A 19,241-nucleotide genomic window follows, 5' to 3' on the forward strand; every position below is an offset into this window, starting at 1 on the left:
ATTTTTAGCCCAAATTGTGGGTCAACTCACCCAAAACTCACACAATTGAAAACTTACGTTGGTTTCTATGGGAACTATTGAAAATTGCAGAAACAAAAGTTGTTCTATTTGTTTGTTTAAGGTGGTACTACACTCCTTGATAAATTTGTGACTATTTTTGCATTTTTCTCAAAAAATAACAACACACTGGTAATAAAAGTTATGTATATTATAGAGGCAAGGAATCCAGTTACTACACTGGAATTTCATTGACTCAAGACAAGCGGTACGTTATTTATGATAAGAAAAGAGGTATCGCTAGAATGTACCTCATTTCTTAACATATATATAATGAACCACTTGTCTTGAATCACTGAAATTTCAGTGAAGTAAATGGATTCCTTGGCCCTATTATATACATAACTTTTGTTACCAGTGTGTAGTTATTTTTTGAGAAAAATGTAAAATTAGTCAACAAAATTTATCAGGGGGTGTAGTACCACCTTAACAATTAGTTTCTATGGGACAGAAAATGTTAAAAGTGGTGGGAAAACTCTTCAAAAAGGCTCCCAATTGGGCTCCCAAATCACAGGTTTGGTAACCCTGATTGGGAAGAACAGAAAGGCACCTGAGAATTTCAGCTGATGTACTCCCTGCCCACTGCTCCCTGCCTCATTGTATGCCTGCCTGTGAATTGAGGGTATGCAAGGGGGTTCTAAACGGAGAATGGAAATGGAAGTACATTCAAATTATAAGTGTTTAAATGTGAATCTGGATGAAAAGCAAAGATGTAAGATTTCAATTAGTGCCGATTTTGGGGAGGGGAAGTGCTCTGAAAGGAACATTTTGTTGCATTAGTGATGCAAGTAATCTAAATAGAGAGGAAGTACTGTTACAACAATGATTTTTCTGAAATCAAACATGAAGACAAATTATGTTACAGGCTGGATTTGTACTTGGAAGTGATCAAAATGTTCATTCAGGGGGTGCAATATTGTGCACTAAAAAAAAACTTGTGTGGGAGAATCACTCGCAACTATCAAATTTAAACTTAGGCTTCATCTTATTTTAAAAAGCTGGTGGTGGGGAAGACTTTTACAATTTTCACTTACCCGTCGGGCATGTCCAGTTTGTCCACATAAAAATCCTCTTGCCCGACTTCACATTTTACTTGCCCTGCTCTTTTCCAAGTTTGCACACATGAACCTTATAAATTTACAATTTAGTTGGAAGTTCTTGATTTAATTTAAATCCAGTTCCCCACTAGGCATGGCAGTATGTGTTTTGGGTTGCCTGGTGTCAACATTTGGTTGTCCTGGGCTGCTGCGCAAGCCATTCAGCGAGCCCTGGAAAGGTGACCTAGGGGCGTAGCAAGAGCCTTGGGGACCCATGGACAAAGGAGCAGTGTGTAGCCCTTTTAAGATCTTCTTTATCAGCCCTATTTCATTTTCGCTTTTGCAGGGCCCCTGAACTTTGTCCACCCTGTCCACCCACTTGCTATACCCCTGAGATGACCACACCTATAAATAGGCCTATACCTTCCATATATACCTTCTCTAATTTTGAAAATCCCATGATGCAATTATTCAGTGATAATAGCATCCTTGTGTTCACAAATTATGGACTTTACAAGGTATAAACGGCTATAGATGTGTCATTGTCACAAATTTCGGCTTTTGCCTAAATTTTCAATCTTTCTAATATTACATTTAATGAGTATGTGGATCAGATAAGGTCGTAAATATTGCCACCATTATTTTTTATCTAGACATAAACGATTATGCCGATGTTTTGGATGAAAATTATACTAAGAACGCCAAATTTATTGCTTGTTTTATTTACAGTTACTGGTATTGAAAGCTGTAACAGACGCCGTCTATGACAGTAATGAAGAGGACTTAGCCGAACATTTAGATGATCATCATAATCCTGATGATATGGTAAGAATCCATCCCAGCATGCCCTACTCTGGGGTCAAAGGTTATATCTTGCTACAATCTGTGGCCCTCACAGACTTGGCGTGTAACGCGAGGCATTCAGCCGAAGCGCGCAGAAACCACTTTGTATATATAGTATACTAAAGCAACAGAGCCCGAAAGTAGGACTAGTTATATCATGCTGTCGAGGCTTACTTTTATAAGGTTTATTATAACACTTGCAATGTTTAATATAAGGTGTGGTATTTGTTCATTATAAATGTATTACTATTAAAATGGTAAGAGTCCCACAATGCCTCAGTCACTTGGGTCAAAGGTCACTTTGACTTGTCAAAAAAGTGTAAATTTTTAAAAGAAGTCAATGCATATTATGGTGCAAAGCTAGAATAGCGAATGCAGTATGCATTGCATTACCTGTATTGCGTATTGATAAAGAGATCATAAATAATGTGCATATCAACAAGTCGGGTTACGGCTATTGAGGCAACCATTTTGAGCGTTTGAAAACAATTTTTTTTCTTGCTTGACTTATGCTTCTCAAGAAAAAACAATACTGAAGTAAGTTAACGTTGAGGTTGTTGGAGAGAAATGAAATTATGTATCGAGACATATTTTCTGTTTTTGCTTGTGGCTTTTTGAAACTTATCGGAAAAACAAAGAATTATTGAATCAGAAAAGAAAATAATATTTCGAAATTGAATGTATCCATCGTGTGGTTAATAGCCATGATAACTACTTGTGGTTTTACAAATGTAATTTATTCAAATCTGTCTAGCTTTGTGTGAGTCAAAAATGAAGTGGGCTTATTATTATTATTATTATTACTGATAATATCACACCAGCTAATCATATGCTACAAGTTGATATTAGTCCAGGGATTGGTTTGTGTGAAGTACTGTGCATGTTGGTTCTTTATGGAATGTGGTTTCACACAAGGCAGCTATTTCTCATTTTGCATGTTTTCTTTTGTCTGGCTTTTGACACTCATGTTGTGTGACTCTCAACGATAATCCTGGCACCAAACACATGCATAACACTCGCATACATACTGTAAAATGCCAGGTAGACATTTTTAATGCGTGCTCAAAAAACTGTAACCTCAGGTATGGCATTTTGTTGCTAAAAATAAGCTGTTTAGAAGTGTTGGGGTTTCGTGTATCGCTGAAATGCGATAAGCTTAATTCCGCTCAACTCGCAAACCGACGTGGAACGGTGGGGATGTGGTAGATTTAGTGTCGCATTAATTTGGCAAATGAAAAGTAAGCTCTCACCGTGGCAAATTTGCGGGAAGTTAGCACTGCTAGCGTAACCGTCATGGCAGATGTAGGTACAATTCTCAGTAGGGAAATGAATTAAAAGTTTCAATAAAGATATAGTGAAGATGTAGACTTTTCTTTTCACAACATAATTGATGCTTTAATGATCAATATTTTGATTTACTGTAACAGTGGACATTTTTGCGCTACTTTTATTTTTGTGATTTTGCAGTTGCTGTAAAAATAACAAGGCACAGATATGTTCCTTTTGTGCATAGGTCAGTGTGAGGAAGCTGAGAATTGCAAATTAAATTACCAATTGAAACCCTTCAAAATTGGGCAAGTGTGAAAATTTATCGCACAAAAATTTCTACTTCTACAGTTCCGAATCAGTCGTATATGCCATATATAATACTGGTTGGAAAAATAGGGACTCCAGATGATTAATATTTTGATGTCGCATTAAAAAGTCCAAAATGTAGTCTTATTTCAGATGGCTTCTCTTAAAATTTATTTTGGTCTTTATAGAAATAAAATTATTGCATAGTTAAAATCAATTAATATATTAAATGACAAATATGCAAATTAAGTACCTTATTAATTATTTGTAATCCCTAAAATACTAAAAATATATACATGAAAATTTTAAAGCAAATATTATATCAAATTAGCCAGATTCTGCAGGAAATCACGGTAGATTCAGGTGCTGCAAGTTTGGAAATGAAAGCCTGCCCTCGCGAGATCAAGCTGCTGGTTAATTTGATCATTTAAATGTACATATCTTATATGTGGGTCGTTGCATCTTCATTGGTGTATTCTGTCGTCAACAATTGGACTGAGTGTGTGTGTGCATGTGTGAATGGGATGGATAGGATGGGGTAGGTAGATGGGAACCTCGGGAATAGAATTAGGCAATGTCTGGTGCACTGAGCTGGATTAGAGGGTAGCTTCTCACTAGTGTTGTTGTGCGCACAGGTTGAGACTGAAATATGGTGGTAGATAGTGTGCAGAATTGGTTTTGTCAAATTTGTGAATAATGATGAGGGGAAAAGAATGATATGTGATTTTTTTACAGGTTTAAAGATCTGAGATGCCATTTTTGAGATGTTTTTTATGCAGGGCTTGAAATAAGCAGGAGCAAGGGGCAAATTTACCCGTGCTAAAAGGCAAAATGCCCCTGGTTCTGAAACAGAACTGTGTGTATTTGTATAGACCAGGGGCAATATTTACACAAAAACACCCAAAATTGCTCCTGGATCTGAAATCCTTATTTCAAGCCCTGTTTTTATGAGTCCTTTTTTCCAGCATGTGTTGGGGTCTGTAGCTCATACACATTCTTTATAATCCTAATTTAGGATTTTAAACTTCTGATCTCAATGTTAGTTTAGACGTACCCGACATTTTTGGTCACAACTTTCATGCTAATATGCTTCATCATGTCATCTTGTCACCAGTTTTTTGATTGGAATCGAGTGGAATCTCTGATAAAATGAAATAATAAAATGGTATATTTATATATGCAATATGTAATTCATATCATCCAATTTGTTAACATGTAACACCTGCTGCGATTCCAATTAGGCCACAAGAGCCCAATCAATAAATACATACATTTTGACAGCAACAGTAACAATTTATCGTATTTTACAATATGTTGCTAATAGTTGTCATCAGATCATTGTAATTTTGAAGTTTGTAAGCATTACGGATAATTGTAGCTGTATTCATTTGAAATATTTTGATACTTTGATGATTCAAAATAATGTAGATTTGAATGATATCCTATCATTTCTGATTATTACCTCCAACTGATAAAATGTGGTATTTAGATTTGCAACTGTTAGGTATAGTTAAAGTTCATGGATAAAAAGTGAATTGAAACACAGATTTTTTTTGCATTTATGTCGCTTTTCTAAAATGTTTGTTTGTTTGTTTGTTTGCAGAGATTCTATCCCATTGGTCAGGATTCATCAAGCAATTCATACTGGTATTTTGATGGTAAGTTTGATTGATTAGTCGGTTGGTTGGTTGATTGATTGATTACTGATTTATCAATTGCATACTACATTAATTCTTTGATCGAGTAACAATTGATTGGCTAATCATAAATTGAATCATCATTAATTGATTGTTGTCTTGACGGATTAATTATCATTTTGATTAGTTGATTATTTATTAATTAATTAATCAATTGATCATTGATTGATTAACAGAGTTGTGTGCAGTAAAGAATTGTGAACTTACAGACTTAGAATTAAGCATGTCACAGGGCAGTTTGAATCCCCAAATTGATGTGGTCTGTTGCGATCGGTACGCGATTCTTGAAAAATGGATGGTGAAGGTAATGGAATTGATCATAAAGTGAAAATTTACCAGCAATGGTTGAAGAGCGAGTTGGGACAGCGGTTGTTCCCTCGCCTTTCACTGGCACTGAGTCCGGGTTCAAACCCCGGTCATGTCCAAGGACTGATGTGCACTAGGTTTTAATTCGGATCCATGCTCGCACTCACAGGTTTTCTCCGGGATATCCGGTTTCATCCTGCTTACTAAAGTCAGTGATTAGTTGTTCATCAATGGAATTCTGGGAGCTGCACAGATAATTAGTGTATGTTACAATCTAAGTGCGGATATGTTTGCGCCGGGTTCGTCTGCAACAGGCCTAGTTGATGCGATCTGATTGTGACTATTCACCAGTTGCAGCAATATTACAGTGCTTTGAATCCTCTGGAAAAAATGCGCTATATAAATTCAAAATTATTTATTTAATAGTGTGTGACATTGTTACTCTGGTTGAACATCTCAAATTTGATTGGGGTCAGTGCGTTTTCTCACTGTAAGCATGCTGATGACATACCGCCCTTGTACATGCGTGTTCACTCTTCTGTCTAATCAACAAAACTTCTATCTAATCAATGTCTTTCATGTGTTTCACTCTTCACAGATCTAAGGTTATACAAGGAGTACAGAAGCCCAAGAAAGAATCGTCCTGGTTGGGAGTGCATCGCCTCAACATATGAGGAGTGGAACTCCTTCCTCAAGCAACTGGTTAAGAACCCACAGCATTATGAATCGGAGCTCTATGCATACTTACAAAATGAAGTGATGCCATTTATCCAATCACCACTAGAGGTAAGAAAGCACGTGAATGGAAAATGGGCTGTAGCTAGAGAGGGAGAACCTGGACTCCATATACCGCGACATACAATAGCGCCGTCAGCTATGGAGAGAAAATTTGGGGTATTAGGTTCTTGCCGACGGTGCGTGGAGACAAACAAACAGTTCTGCATCTCATCTGAAGCATCTTGGTATCTCGTGCAGGTCACATCAAGTGCGCCCGTCATACATATCACGCTTGCATGACAACGATTGTATCTAGCGCATTCCAAGGGAAACCGAATACCCCCAATTTTTGCTCCATGCCTTGATGGTCGAGTCCTGGTTCTCCTTCTCTAATTCTGTGGCTATTCCAGATCAATTTTACATCCTCCCCTATGGAAGACCTGGTCTGAATTTCTGTGAAATAGCCTAATGTGTATTGCGCACCTTGCAAGGCCAATAAAGGTAAAAATACAAAAATCTCTGTTATTAACTCTGAAAATGGCCTGGCACTAACTGAACCTAAGGATAAAGCAAATGAATTGAACAATTTTTTTGCCAATATAGGCCCTAAACTTGCAAGTAAGATTGCTAAAAATAACTTTTGTAATTATGAAGTCAATGAAAAGCAGCAAACTGATCAGTCACATTTTGAATTTGTAAATGTATCAAATGACTATGTATTCAATCAACTCAATAAGTTAGCAAATGATAAAGCTACTGGTTTAGATAACATTCCATCTCGACTACTGAAAATAGCATCACCAGTAATCACACCAATTGTAACTTATTTAATAAATAATTCTTTTGCATCATGTACTTTTCCTACATGCTGGAAACGTGCAAAGGTGATTCCTGTATTTAAAGCTGGTGATCCCAATGATCCTAGCAATTATAGACCTATCTCAATTCTAGTTGTTATCTCTAAAATTATTGAAAGGGCCGTGTTTGATCAACTGTACAAGTACTTAAATGTAAATTGTTTAATTAATATAAACCAATCTGGTTTCAGGCCATCTCACTCCACTTCTTCTTCTCTTATAAACATCACGGAGGACTGGTATAATGAAATTGATAAAGGTAATTTAATTGGATTATGTCTGCTGGATCTGAAGAAAGCATTTGACACCGTGAGACCATAATATCTTCTTGAGTAAGCTTAAAATGTATAAAGTAGGTGAATATTGTATTAAGTGGTTTACTAGTTATCTTTCTGGTCGCACCCAATGTACATCTGTAAATGGGACTCTCTCAGACTTTAAAGAAACTGTTTGTGGAATGCCCCAGGGCTCAATTGACGGACCACTTGCTTTTCTCATTTATATAAATGATTTACCAAATTATGTTTCTCATTGTAAAGTTAATATGTATGCAGATGATACTGTGTTGTACTATGCCTCTAACTCGTCAAATGATATCACGGAATGTATTAATAATGATTTAAAAATTATAAATAATTGGTTACAAAGTAATAAACTTAGTCTGAATACTGATAAAACTGAATTTATGCTAATAGGATCTAGACAAAGACTCAATACAATTAAGAACAGTGTTAATGAATTATCTATCAACATAAATGGTGTAACTATAAAGAAAGTTAATAAATGTAAACATCTGGGTGTAATTATTGATGACACATTAACTTGGAATGAGCAAATCAATAATGTACGTAAAAAAAGTCTAAAAGGTATGTTCATGCTCAAACAATGCAGGGCAAATAGTCTCCCTAAGGATATTTTATGTACTGTGTATAATGCTATTGTTCTGCCGCACTTAGATTATTGTAATGTTGTATGGGGAAATTGTGGTGTTACTGTTTCAAAGAAACTTCAAGTTATTCAAAACAGGGCTGCAAGAACTATCTGTGGTGCACAATGGGACACACCTAGCATAGATGTCCGTGCTGAACTTAATTGGAAACCATTAATTGACAGACAAAACTCAAATTGTTTAATTTTAACCTACAAAATCTTAAATCATCTTGCACCTCCTTATTTGAGGCATATTTTCAGTCACGTAAACAATACCTATAATTTTCGTCAAAGCCAAAGCAATGTAACTATTCCCCTGCCAAGAACAGAGTACAAAAAGCGCAGTCTGTCATATAGAGGTGCTGTAAGCTGAATGAACTAGAAAATATTATCCAAAACTCTCCAACATTGTATACTTTCAAAATAATCTTCAGCTATCCTAAAGCCATGCCTGTAAGCATGGTATGTATGTAACCATAAGTATCATTTTGGCTTGACAATTAATAATTTTGAGTTTGTAATATGTTTAAGTCTAGATAATAAGCTTTTGTAATTATTTGTTATTTTGTGTATGTATGTATGTTTATGCACGGCCCCAAGGAAGAACAACTTTTGTTGAATTGGGTTTTCCGTGTTGAAATAAAGTCTAATATATAAAAATAGTTGTTTGCTTGTCCTTGTCCAACAGACCGTCTCAGTAGTCCCGAATTTAGAACTTTTGTTTAAAATTTTCCCGAAAATATCATGAACTTTTTGTCTGAAAGATATAAAAGAAATGTTGTAAAATACCCTTTCCTGCATGTTTCACCATGTCCAGTCGTACCTGGCTGAGGGTTTCGATATTTCATATTATCATACTCGGCGTCTGCAGAAGTAAAACACTGTTGAACTTACAAATTCAGTATCTTAAGTCTGCCAGACATGTACATGTCAGATAGATTTTACCTTGAATTTGTCTTTGGTGGAAATTCTGTAGTCAGTGAGTGATTTACATACAAACAATAACTTGATATTATACTTTTGGTACTTTAAAAAAACAGATATAAGAAAAAAACAACTTCCCGACCGACAGACCCAACTTTTGAAAGTGATCTATGGACAAGCAAACATTTAATTTTTTGGCCTAAACAGATACTGACAGATACACATGCATGCACTGATCGCTTTGCCTTTCCTTGAAGGATTGTTATGAGCTCAGAAAAGATTTGAAATGAGTTCAGGAAGATTGCATTCAACATTTTGTCCTCCGTTGAATAATCGAACATACCTGTGTGCATTTGATACTTAGAGGTGTATACCTTCTCTGCCGTTTTACTATATTACTTCTAAAGATGAGTAAAATACTCAAAAAGCTGGTTATGTTCCTTGGGATAACTGATATGCTTTCATGTTTGGGTGCTCGAACGTGTATAAAACCAACCTACACACATGCACAATGTTATGAAGCAGAAATGAATAGGTAGCTAGATCTAAGCTCATAAGGTTATATATGGCCAGTATAAACCGAATTAAAATATGCAGAAATTCTTGAAAATTCATCTAATCTGGAATTCTCAATGAAGGCGTTAGGAGTGTTATTTCTCAATATTTGTATCTTCATTCTTCTGTTCCAGAGTCGACGAGAAGACAGACGACTTTTTAAGAAACGTTTACGCGCAGCAACTAAAATAGGAAACGAAGCAGACATATTGGTAAGTTTCTTCAGTTTACTCACCGACTGATTCAGTGAAGACATAATTTGCTCACCGACTCACTGAGTATTTCTATTGTTGGTCATCAGTGATGATTTTCAAAGGAATCCTCAGCCAGTTTTCCATCTCTCTTGTTGTGAGTCCTGTATTTTGTAAGCTATTTGCACAATACCAAGTGTATCGAACAAAGTAAAACCAATACATAGATGTAAATTTGTTCACATATGTTAGCTATCAATGCTAAGACTCAGTGACATAGCTAGAGGGGGCAAGGGAGGGCACATGCTCTGGGCGCTGTCTTAGGGGGCCACAGAATCAGCCAATTCAGTGCCCCATAGTGAAAGTTTTTGTGCGCTATGTGCACATTTCAACATAAATATTCATTTTGAAAAACCATTTTAAGACCAAAGTTTAACTTGATTATAACCAAATTAGTGGTATTTTTGCACGTTTTTGCTTGCGCTGCACACAATTGTTTCAGGAATGGGGGACACTATTCTGTATCGTTGCCCCCATCAGCACACTGTTCTCTAAACCTAAAGTGTACTTCCGCGATGTTGACAAGGCGCAGCTCAACGCATACGATGCGTATGGCGGCAAAATTAACAATGCCAGCTGAAAGCGTGCAACACGCAAAGCACACATACTACGCTTCGGAGGGCACCTTGTCAACATTGCAGAAGTGCACTCTCGTCAAACATTTACAGCAATTTATTATAGTCCTTGAGTATATCATATAAATAAAGTGACAGTTGAATACAAAAATTTGTAGCGCACTTGACGACATGAATTCATGTCATGATTTTTGTTTTGTGCATTTTGGCATGCCAAACTGTTTGTGGTTCCTACTGCCACCTCACCATTGATCAGGTTCAATACCCACTTTATACAGACATTTTTCTACCCATTCAATTGATAATAAGGGAGAATCTGACCCTTCTGAATGCTACACTATGGACCACAATGGCCTCATCCCAATGACATAGTTCAATAACTTCAATTAAACAATCATAGTACAAAATGTGACCTCAAGTTGCTGAGTATGAGTTTTTGTACCCAAATTTGCAAAGGTCATTCAATAAATATACAAATGTATTGGGGTTAAAGAACTGTGCCCATGGTAGATGAGCATGTTGTGGATCCTAGTGCTAGGAAAGTATTTCTTTTTTCTCTTTTCTTTGTAAAGCGATTGCAACCACAGTCACACAAGTCAGGTATTTTCTTCAGTGTGTTTCATGGTTTTGAATAGATTAGCTGATCTTGGTTTGTTCTATTACTGCAGCTTTAGGTGATACTGGGTGATTTGGTCTTCACTTTTGGCAAATTATCCACTTTTTGAAATGTTTGATAGATTGGCTTTCATATACATGTAGCGCAATTGTTCATTTTTGAAATCAGATTTTAGCTGTGGTGTTGTGCAAGCTGGATTCAACAACTCTTCCTATACCTTTGTACAGGCGCCAACCGTTGTTAAACCATGATGAACCCACACTTTTACTGTAGCGTATACGCGAACGCGAGCGAGACTACGCGTTACGCGAGAGCGCGTAAAATTCGTCATGCCTGGAACCTTTGTGCGTATGCCAGCTAACAAGTTGAATTCAGTATTTTTCAGGTAGCGGCTAAACATTGCCGTTTTATTCTGTAGTTTTATTGCTGATATCAAAAGAGAAATCATCGAAGTTTTTGTAAGGCTGAGTGGCAATGATTAACTGACATTCCTCGTAAAATAATCGTTATATAATAGCTTCTTTTCGTTGTTGAAAGGGATTCAATCATGTTTCACCGTTCATCACCGTTTAACAACTCGCGTCCGGTAGCGTCTGCGTGTAGTTTACTTCGCCGGGCAGCTAAAGCTGCCCTCGCAAGTAAACCACGCAGAGACGACGCGCCGCATCGTTGTTAAACAGTGATGAACAACGGTGAAACATGATTGAATCCCTAAATGACAGGTGACACAATGATGAAGAAATACTTAGTGTGTATGTTATATAGTTACACATGTATGTCATTTCTTCAGTCTTAATATTGGTTACAATGTCACCCACCCAAGTTGGGAATAAAATTGTGGACCTACATTCATAGCCTATAAATTAGTATATTAGGTTTTCATGGATCAAAATGGTCATATTATGCAGGTCTGTATGCAGGATTTTTTCTGGAGGGTGCGAAATTTGGAAAGGGTGTTTTTTTCTGGTGGGTGGGGAGGGGTAATTTTGTGAAAAGAGGACCTTCCCAAAATATGGACCTTTTTTGACCACAAAAGTACAAAAAACATGATTTTTTTTGCTAATTATGCTCGCAATTTGGACTTTTTATGACTTTTTTTATACTTTGGCAAATTTAAGGTGTTGATATAAAACTTACATGTTTAATTCTTCCACAAATTTCATACACAGCTTAAGAAATTGAATCAAGATCCATTTACTTTCAACATTTTGAGTGGTTAGTGCACAAAGGCCCTATCAGTCATAGCTGCCCTATAGACATTTAACAATATCTGCATTCTATATTGTACACATCTACAGATATGACACCAGGCAGCTATTGCAGACAGGACCTGCGTGCACTAACCCCTTAATCAGTTGAAAATTGTAAAAAGACTTGGACGTGGTCTGTGTCACCTTAAGGGAGCCTACACACCACAATTGCATGCTCTATGGGCTGTGTATACTAAATATAGCACAGGGAAATAGCAGTTATTCTGGCATGTATTGGATAACATTGCAGATACACAATGTTGTATAAAGGAGTGAAGGTTTTTTTTTTTTCAAAGCTATAAAATGTTAAGGGTATGATAATCTGCATTTCGATGAATCATAGTCACCAATGCTGATTGTCTATTTTTGTGTATCTGTACAAGACTTGGAGATAATCTTAAGTTTGTTTCGATTTTTTTTCTTGCGAAAATTAATATTTCCAGAAGTATGATTAAGTGGCTGGATATAGTATGTTCTTATATTAATCTGATTGAAAATTAGATCTAATTATTTTTTTTATTAATTACATGCTAAAGGCAAGTTACTTGCAAGGATGTTCCGAGTGATTTTACATTCACTTGGTCAATAAAGATTATGCACTGTATAAATGTGACATGATCTGGTCTATGGGGGCCAAAGGCGGCAAATTTGAAACTGAGATAAAGGTAAAAATATGGAGTAAAACAATAAAATACATAAGAAAATAGACATAAAAAACTTCATAACGTTAGAAACAAGTATGCTAGACCTTTGGTGTTTTCAGCAAATGATAGCCTATTGTATGTATAATGTAATAATTATGGTAACTCAATTTTCAAAAATGCCTCCTTTGGCCCCCATGGACCAGATCATATCACAAATAATACACCTTGGTTTAGGAAATAAAATGGGTAGGACTGGCATTCCAGAAAATGGTATTTTCCGTTTTATTTTATCCAATCATAAAAACAAAAACAACATACTAATGCAATATAAATAATTAATAGATGTGCAAGGTACATGTTCGAAGTATACATCAGTCATTAACCTTCTGGTGGCAGAAATTTGGTATAAGATTTTACTGAAGTTTAACCAATTTTAAAATAATCCAAAATTTAAAAATGTGAAATTGAACCTTTTCAAATTTGAATCAAATTAACAGGCATGAGAATTTTCAGGCTTTTATCTGAATTCAGGCAGTTTTGTTGTCCAAATTTATGCATTTGTATTTTTTTCTCAGTCTGTTTTTGACCTTTTAAGGTCGAATTCTAGCACTTTTTCAGGCAGTTTTCAAAAAAGCCATTCTCATTTATTAGTTCCACTTGTTACGCACAGAAAATATCTTGATAATTACCCTTTATCTGTATACTGTATTGGAGCATTTTATCGTCTTTTTTTTGCGAATTAGCATAAAAACATGTGCCCAAACATTATAATTAAAACAATATAACATTTAACAAAATACTTTTGAAATCACTTTAATATTGTTGACTTTCAATATTGTGAAGTAAAAATAAAGTTTTTCAGTACTATAGAAATATTTAAGAATAATTTTATCCAGGTAGCCAAGTTATCTTTGAACTGTGAGCCAAAGTTACCTCACTTCTAATTGCAGAATTCAATGACACTCATATAACAACCCTTTGACCTCACATTGCTGAGAAAGAGTTTTGTACCCATTCACTGACAGGTCATTCTATGAGAGTACAGACTTATAGGGGTTAATGAACTACATCCTGATAGATGAGGATGTTCTGAGATCCTAGTGTTGACTCACTGCCAATAGTAACAATTTTGTTGAGGTAAACACAGCTACTGTAAAGGGAAATGTAATTTGAAATACGAAGGCCACTGCACGCTTGCTAATTATGGGTTACATGCTACCCACCTGGTCATAGTCTGCGACACGCAGAAGCCGTAAATCACACGGTTCTCGGTCATAAATGCTGCAAACTTATCGCATGACCACTACTGAGCATGTTTGTACTCATTGGAGGGTATTTTGATGAAGATTTTTAATGTTTGAGAATTTAAGTCGACATTTGGGAAGAATTTCCAAACTTAATTTGTCTTGTTGTCTGCTCCCGTCGTCTGCAGGCTGGTGGTTAAAGGAAGAGGGTATACTGCAAGGAGGAAAGAAGCAATGATTCAAAGAGAAGAAATCTTCTGTATTTTTGTGTAAAAAGTTTGTGAGACTTGTGCATACATGCTGATGTGAATGTCAGGTGACTTATCACTACACTAGGATCTCGAATATGCTCATCTATCAGTACAAAGTTCAATATTTGTACATGCATAGAATGACCTTTCAATTTGTGGGTACAAAAACTCTTACTGTACAATGTGAGGTCAAATTTGGAGACAGGTTTGTTAAATGAGGGTCAATGAACTCATCCATTGGAAGTGAGACCATTTTGGCTTATAGTGCTTTCAGCTAAAATGGTCTCATTGCCAGTGGCACAGTTCATGAACTCCTATTCAACAAGCATGTCTTAAAATTTGACCTCAAGTTGTGGAGTATGAGTTTTTGTACCCAACACATTCAAAGGTCATTTTATGAATGTATAGATATATTGAGGGTATAGAACTGTGTATTGGTAGATGAGCATGGTTGGAATCATAGTGTATGTCTGAACCATATTGTTTGCGACTATCTCAAGAATGGAGTGATTTTATATTCGTGGTTTTCCTATTTATTTGTAGCAGACTATAAATAACATGATCTCCTGATTCTGCAAGAAGTCTGCAGGTAGCACTGAGCCAAAATGGTCTATTTTCAGTAAACTCCATTCAACATTCATGTCTAAAAAAGTGGGCTCTGAAGTTGTGGAGTATTTGTACCCAATACATTAAAAGGTCATTCAATGATTGTAGGCATATGTTAGGGTTATTGAACTGTGTCATGACAGATGAGCATGTTAGAGTTCCAAGTGTTTGTTTGCTTGGTAATTGTGTGCTGTGGGTATGTTCCCTGTGAAAAATCTGGTATCATATGAACAGTACAAATCCAATTGCAACCAAATTTGGGCCATAGCTGCACTTTGGGAACTTTCATATCTTTGGACAACCTGTATGGGACTGCTGTCCCTATTTTTTACTTCTGCTACCAAAAGTAATCATAAAAGCGGTCTGTAGCAAAAGCAAGCAAGACTCTTAGTTCAAGAACAGCCTTGTTCACTTTGTGGCAGTAACGTACGTCATTGCGATGTTGCAGCCGTTTCTTCCACGCATGTATGCGGCATCTTAGTGTGTAAGCCAGGACTAATTCCAAAAGATTCTTGCATTATAATGTTTGTCCTTTCAACACAATCAAACTTGAACTAATTTATCAAATTTAAAAGTCAGTGGAAAACATTTCACATCTACTGAATTCATTTGTTATGATTTTCTATTTCATAATTCCTTTTCTCTCTTTTTATTTTGCAGCAAGAACTCAAAGTGCCAAAGTACACCTTAGAGGAACTCCTAGAGCAGGAGGCACGAGACATCGCCAAGATGTCGGAGGAACTGGCAAAACTGGCCAAGATGGCCAACAGTGCTGACCTGAAGGTCAACTCCTACTCCCGTATGTCTTCCCCAGGCCTTCCTAGTTTACTGAGCAAAGACGATGTACCGATGCTCAAAGACGAAGGCGAACTCAAAATGGAGGGCTTCAAAAACGAGCTGATGAACTCGAGCGATGTCGCCGACATCAAACGTGAGCATTTCGACGACACAATGAAAAAGGACCACAAAGATGGCAATATATTTATGTCAGAGAATTCTGGGAAATTATGTGATGATGTCAAAGGTCAAGGTGTTGGTGCTGAGGAGAAAGGGTTGCCAAGGGGCAAGAGGAAAAGCAGTATGAGTGATGCCAAATTGAAAGACACTCAGTGGAATACAGATTTAGAGGATAATAAAGGAAATATGATGAAAGCCAATGGAGAAAATAACAAAATGCCACCAGGTAAGGATAAGATATGTTATGTCTTTAAACCAGTGAGGTAGAACCAAAGAGTACCTACTCTGCCATGTTTGCATGGTGGTCACAAAGGGCAAAATAGTGTACCTCTAAATTATTTCGCTTTGTGCCCGATTCAAACTGCGTTGTTTCTTGCTTCTGCGTAGAACCTGTTGCACCAGAAACAGCATGAGCAAACCCGAGCATAACGGTATCAATTAGCATTCCATTATGGGCTTTAGCCGATAAATATAGGAGGCACACTAAATATTTGTCGTCTATGAGCGACAAACCAAAATGGTGTAGATTCACTATAGCATTACAGTCTCACAGGCAATTTTGAGTTGGTGCTCTTTGGGTATAATCTCTTTGCGTTAAACATTTTTACAAGATATATATTAGGTACTGTATTTGATATAATTACAGGTAAATTAATTAATTCTTGGCCAGGGTGGAACATGCTGTTGCATCCATGTAGCGTACTAAGCATGTACGCAATGTAAGGTGCGGGGGTGCATCTGCGTGTGTGTTTATCGCGGAGCCACTAGCGCTCATAATGTTCAAGCTTGGCCAAGAATTTACCTGTAGAGCCCGCTCGTGCCAACGTGTTGTGTCCTTGGGCAAGGCACTTTATCCTCATTGCCTACTTGGGGGATGTGGTTGGGTTGGATTGGATGTTTGTATAGTTGTTTGTTTCAATGTTGCAATATTGGCGCTGATTAAGCTGCTGCCTGCAAAATTGCATTGTGTCTGTTTAGGTGTGTTTAATGTACAATTCTAGCAATTTGACCTGCGGGTCACGATTAGAGTTTGAAAAAAAAAAAAAAAAAAAAAAAAAAAGTCATCCGATGGGCTCTTAACAATTATTGTACAGACAACAAAAGAGTTAAGGTACCACTTATAACAGACTATGTACACACCTGGACTATGTATCCTAAACAAAGACAATTAAAACCAGAAGCCAATGCCTCTTTTAGTTCTGATTTAAGACCTCATTTGTTGAAATTTGTTGAGAATAAAAGAAATGGTGACCTAAAACTCAAAGAAGGAAAAAAATCAAAAGTTGCATTTGAATGTTCGTATCAATGGAATGCACAGTGGTAGTGTTGGGATCATCATGTCTTCATTTAGTGAGTGGATTTTGGCTCATCTTTCACACACAAGGAAGAACAGTCTGCTGGCAATAAAATGCTGGGTCTAACTCATTTTGGTAAAAAAAATGGAGTTGGGCCCTTCTTCCACTCAGGTATTCAATTGGTTTCTACATTTGATTGTATGGAACATAAAAGAGAAAACAGACAAGTCACAGGGAAATTCTTCAAAAAGTCACCCAATTGGGCTACTATGTTGCAGGTTTGGCAACATGCAGGTCTACACATTTATGTAACTGTACACATTTTTTTATAATCCTTAACAACAGATGTTGGCAACATGACATGTTTTTGTTGTTGTTTTTAAAAAATCATTCATTCCATCCTGATTTTCATCAGGTTTTGAGGTGAATGTCAATATGTTATTGCACTTTATCAAATTTTTATGCCTCCACTGCGAGGCATACTGTTTTTGCAATGTCCGTCCTTTCGTGCTTCTGAGCTTCCGTCCGGATACTATATCTCGGGCATGGATGGGCGGATTGACTTCAGATTTTCAGGATAGGTGGGTCATGGTCAGAAACTCTGGCGACTTTTTTTACAGTTCGCAATTCGCTTAGCAACACAAGCACTTCCGGGTTTGGATGTCAACAAATACCCATGATCTGCATTTTTTTCTGTAAGCAGAAACATACACAGAAGCTGGCTGTGTAAAAGATGTGACCAATTGATGACCAATTAAAATGAATGCGCAAGAATAACTTACCTTAGGTTAGATTAAGGTAGATCACGAGGCTCTTTCTGGAAATGTTCAGTATCCATTCCTCAAAATATTGGACCTGCTGCTTATCCTCAATGACACAATAGACCTGCTAAAAATATGCAATTTTTAGAGGCCAAAATATGCACCTTAATTTTCAAGAAACAGGAAAAATATTTAAGATCTAAAAATGCATCAATTGGTTTTGTACACATTTCTATATCTGTAATAGATTCTGAAGTGATTACAAGTTACAAATCTGCTCCTTTTGGATACAAAGTTGTAATTTTTTTGGATTTTGTTTCCAGTTTTTTTTATAAATCACCCACAAATGATTGCAGCACTTGACTCAAGGTCAAGTAGGTCAAGGAACTAGTTCTCCAAATTCACGAAAAAAAATCGCAATAAAAAAAAGAACAAATTTTTTTAAAGACTTTTCCCCAAATGTCAAAAAACACATTTGGAGCCAAAATACGCGATTTGCTGTGCAAATAACGCAATTGCACATTTGTAGCAGCCCTTCGATAGAGGATATTGAAAACAAAAATTCCTATAGTTTATTCTCTAATTATTTTACAACTGAAAATGCATTTCTTTCCATTTTGTATTTTTCTCCAGATGGCATGATAACTCCAGGTGGACATCATATGAACTATCAGCAGCAACCACCTAGGTATCCTCCGTCGTCCAATTCACAAGACGTCTACGTGTTCTCTACGCTACTAGCCAACAGAGCAGCCCAGGCAGTGTACACAGGCCAGGCAGACTCCATCTTATCATTTCATAGGTCACAATCAGCGCAGAGGGAATATCTAAGTCCTGAACAGGTTGGTATAGTTGCAATTCCAGTGGCATTGTTCAGTAAGCTCCATAGCGCAGTATTTGACCTCAGGTTGTGGGGTATGAGGTTGTGTACCCAACACTTGCAAAGTTCAATATATTTCTGTAAGCATCACTGTTGGTAACCCACGCTTTAGAAAGGGTGGGTTTGAAGGGTCCACAAAATGCTTAAAAGGGTGGGTTTGAAAAATTTCTGGTTAAAATGTGTGTCCAAATATAAAGCGTGGTCACTGATAAAAAGGGTGGGTTTAGAAGACATCAATTGCAATCTCGAAGCTTACTGTAATTTCCAATTGAATGACACTTCAAAATGAAACACAAAAAAATATTGAAATCCCATTCTGTTTGGTCATCTAAAACTTCAAATGTAATTCACTTTGGATGCAAATCTGCACCTCCTGGACCACCATACATGCCGCATAACCACTTATCTATGAT

At 36.7% G+C, this 19,241-nt stretch overlaps 1 protein-coding gene across 1 annotated transcript in view; it reads left to right on the forward strand.

Annotated features, from left to right (window-relative positions):
• Positions 1-19,241, forward strand: part of LOC140137506 (uncharacterized) — a 126,216-nt gene that overhangs the window by 97,898 nt on the left and 9,077 nt on the right. The window contains 6 exon segments of the mRNA XM_072159221.1: positions 1,824-1,919; positions 5,116-5,170; positions 6,114-6,301; positions 9,633-9,710; positions 15,596-16,118; positions 18,582-18,790. Of these exon segments, the coding sequence (XP_072015322.1) occupies positions 1,824-1,919; positions 5,116-5,170; positions 6,114-6,301; positions 9,633-9,710; positions 15,596-16,118; positions 18,582-18,790 (1,149 nt within the window).

This window comes from Amphiura filiformis, chromosome 17 (genome assembly GCF_039555335.1).
Source record: "Amphiura filiformis chromosome 17, Afil_fr2py, whole genome shotgun sequence".
In the NCBI taxonomy this organism is placed as follows: domain Eukaryota; kingdom Metazoa; phylum Echinodermata; class Ophiuroidea; order Amphilepidida; family Amphiuridae; genus Amphiura; species Amphiura filiformis.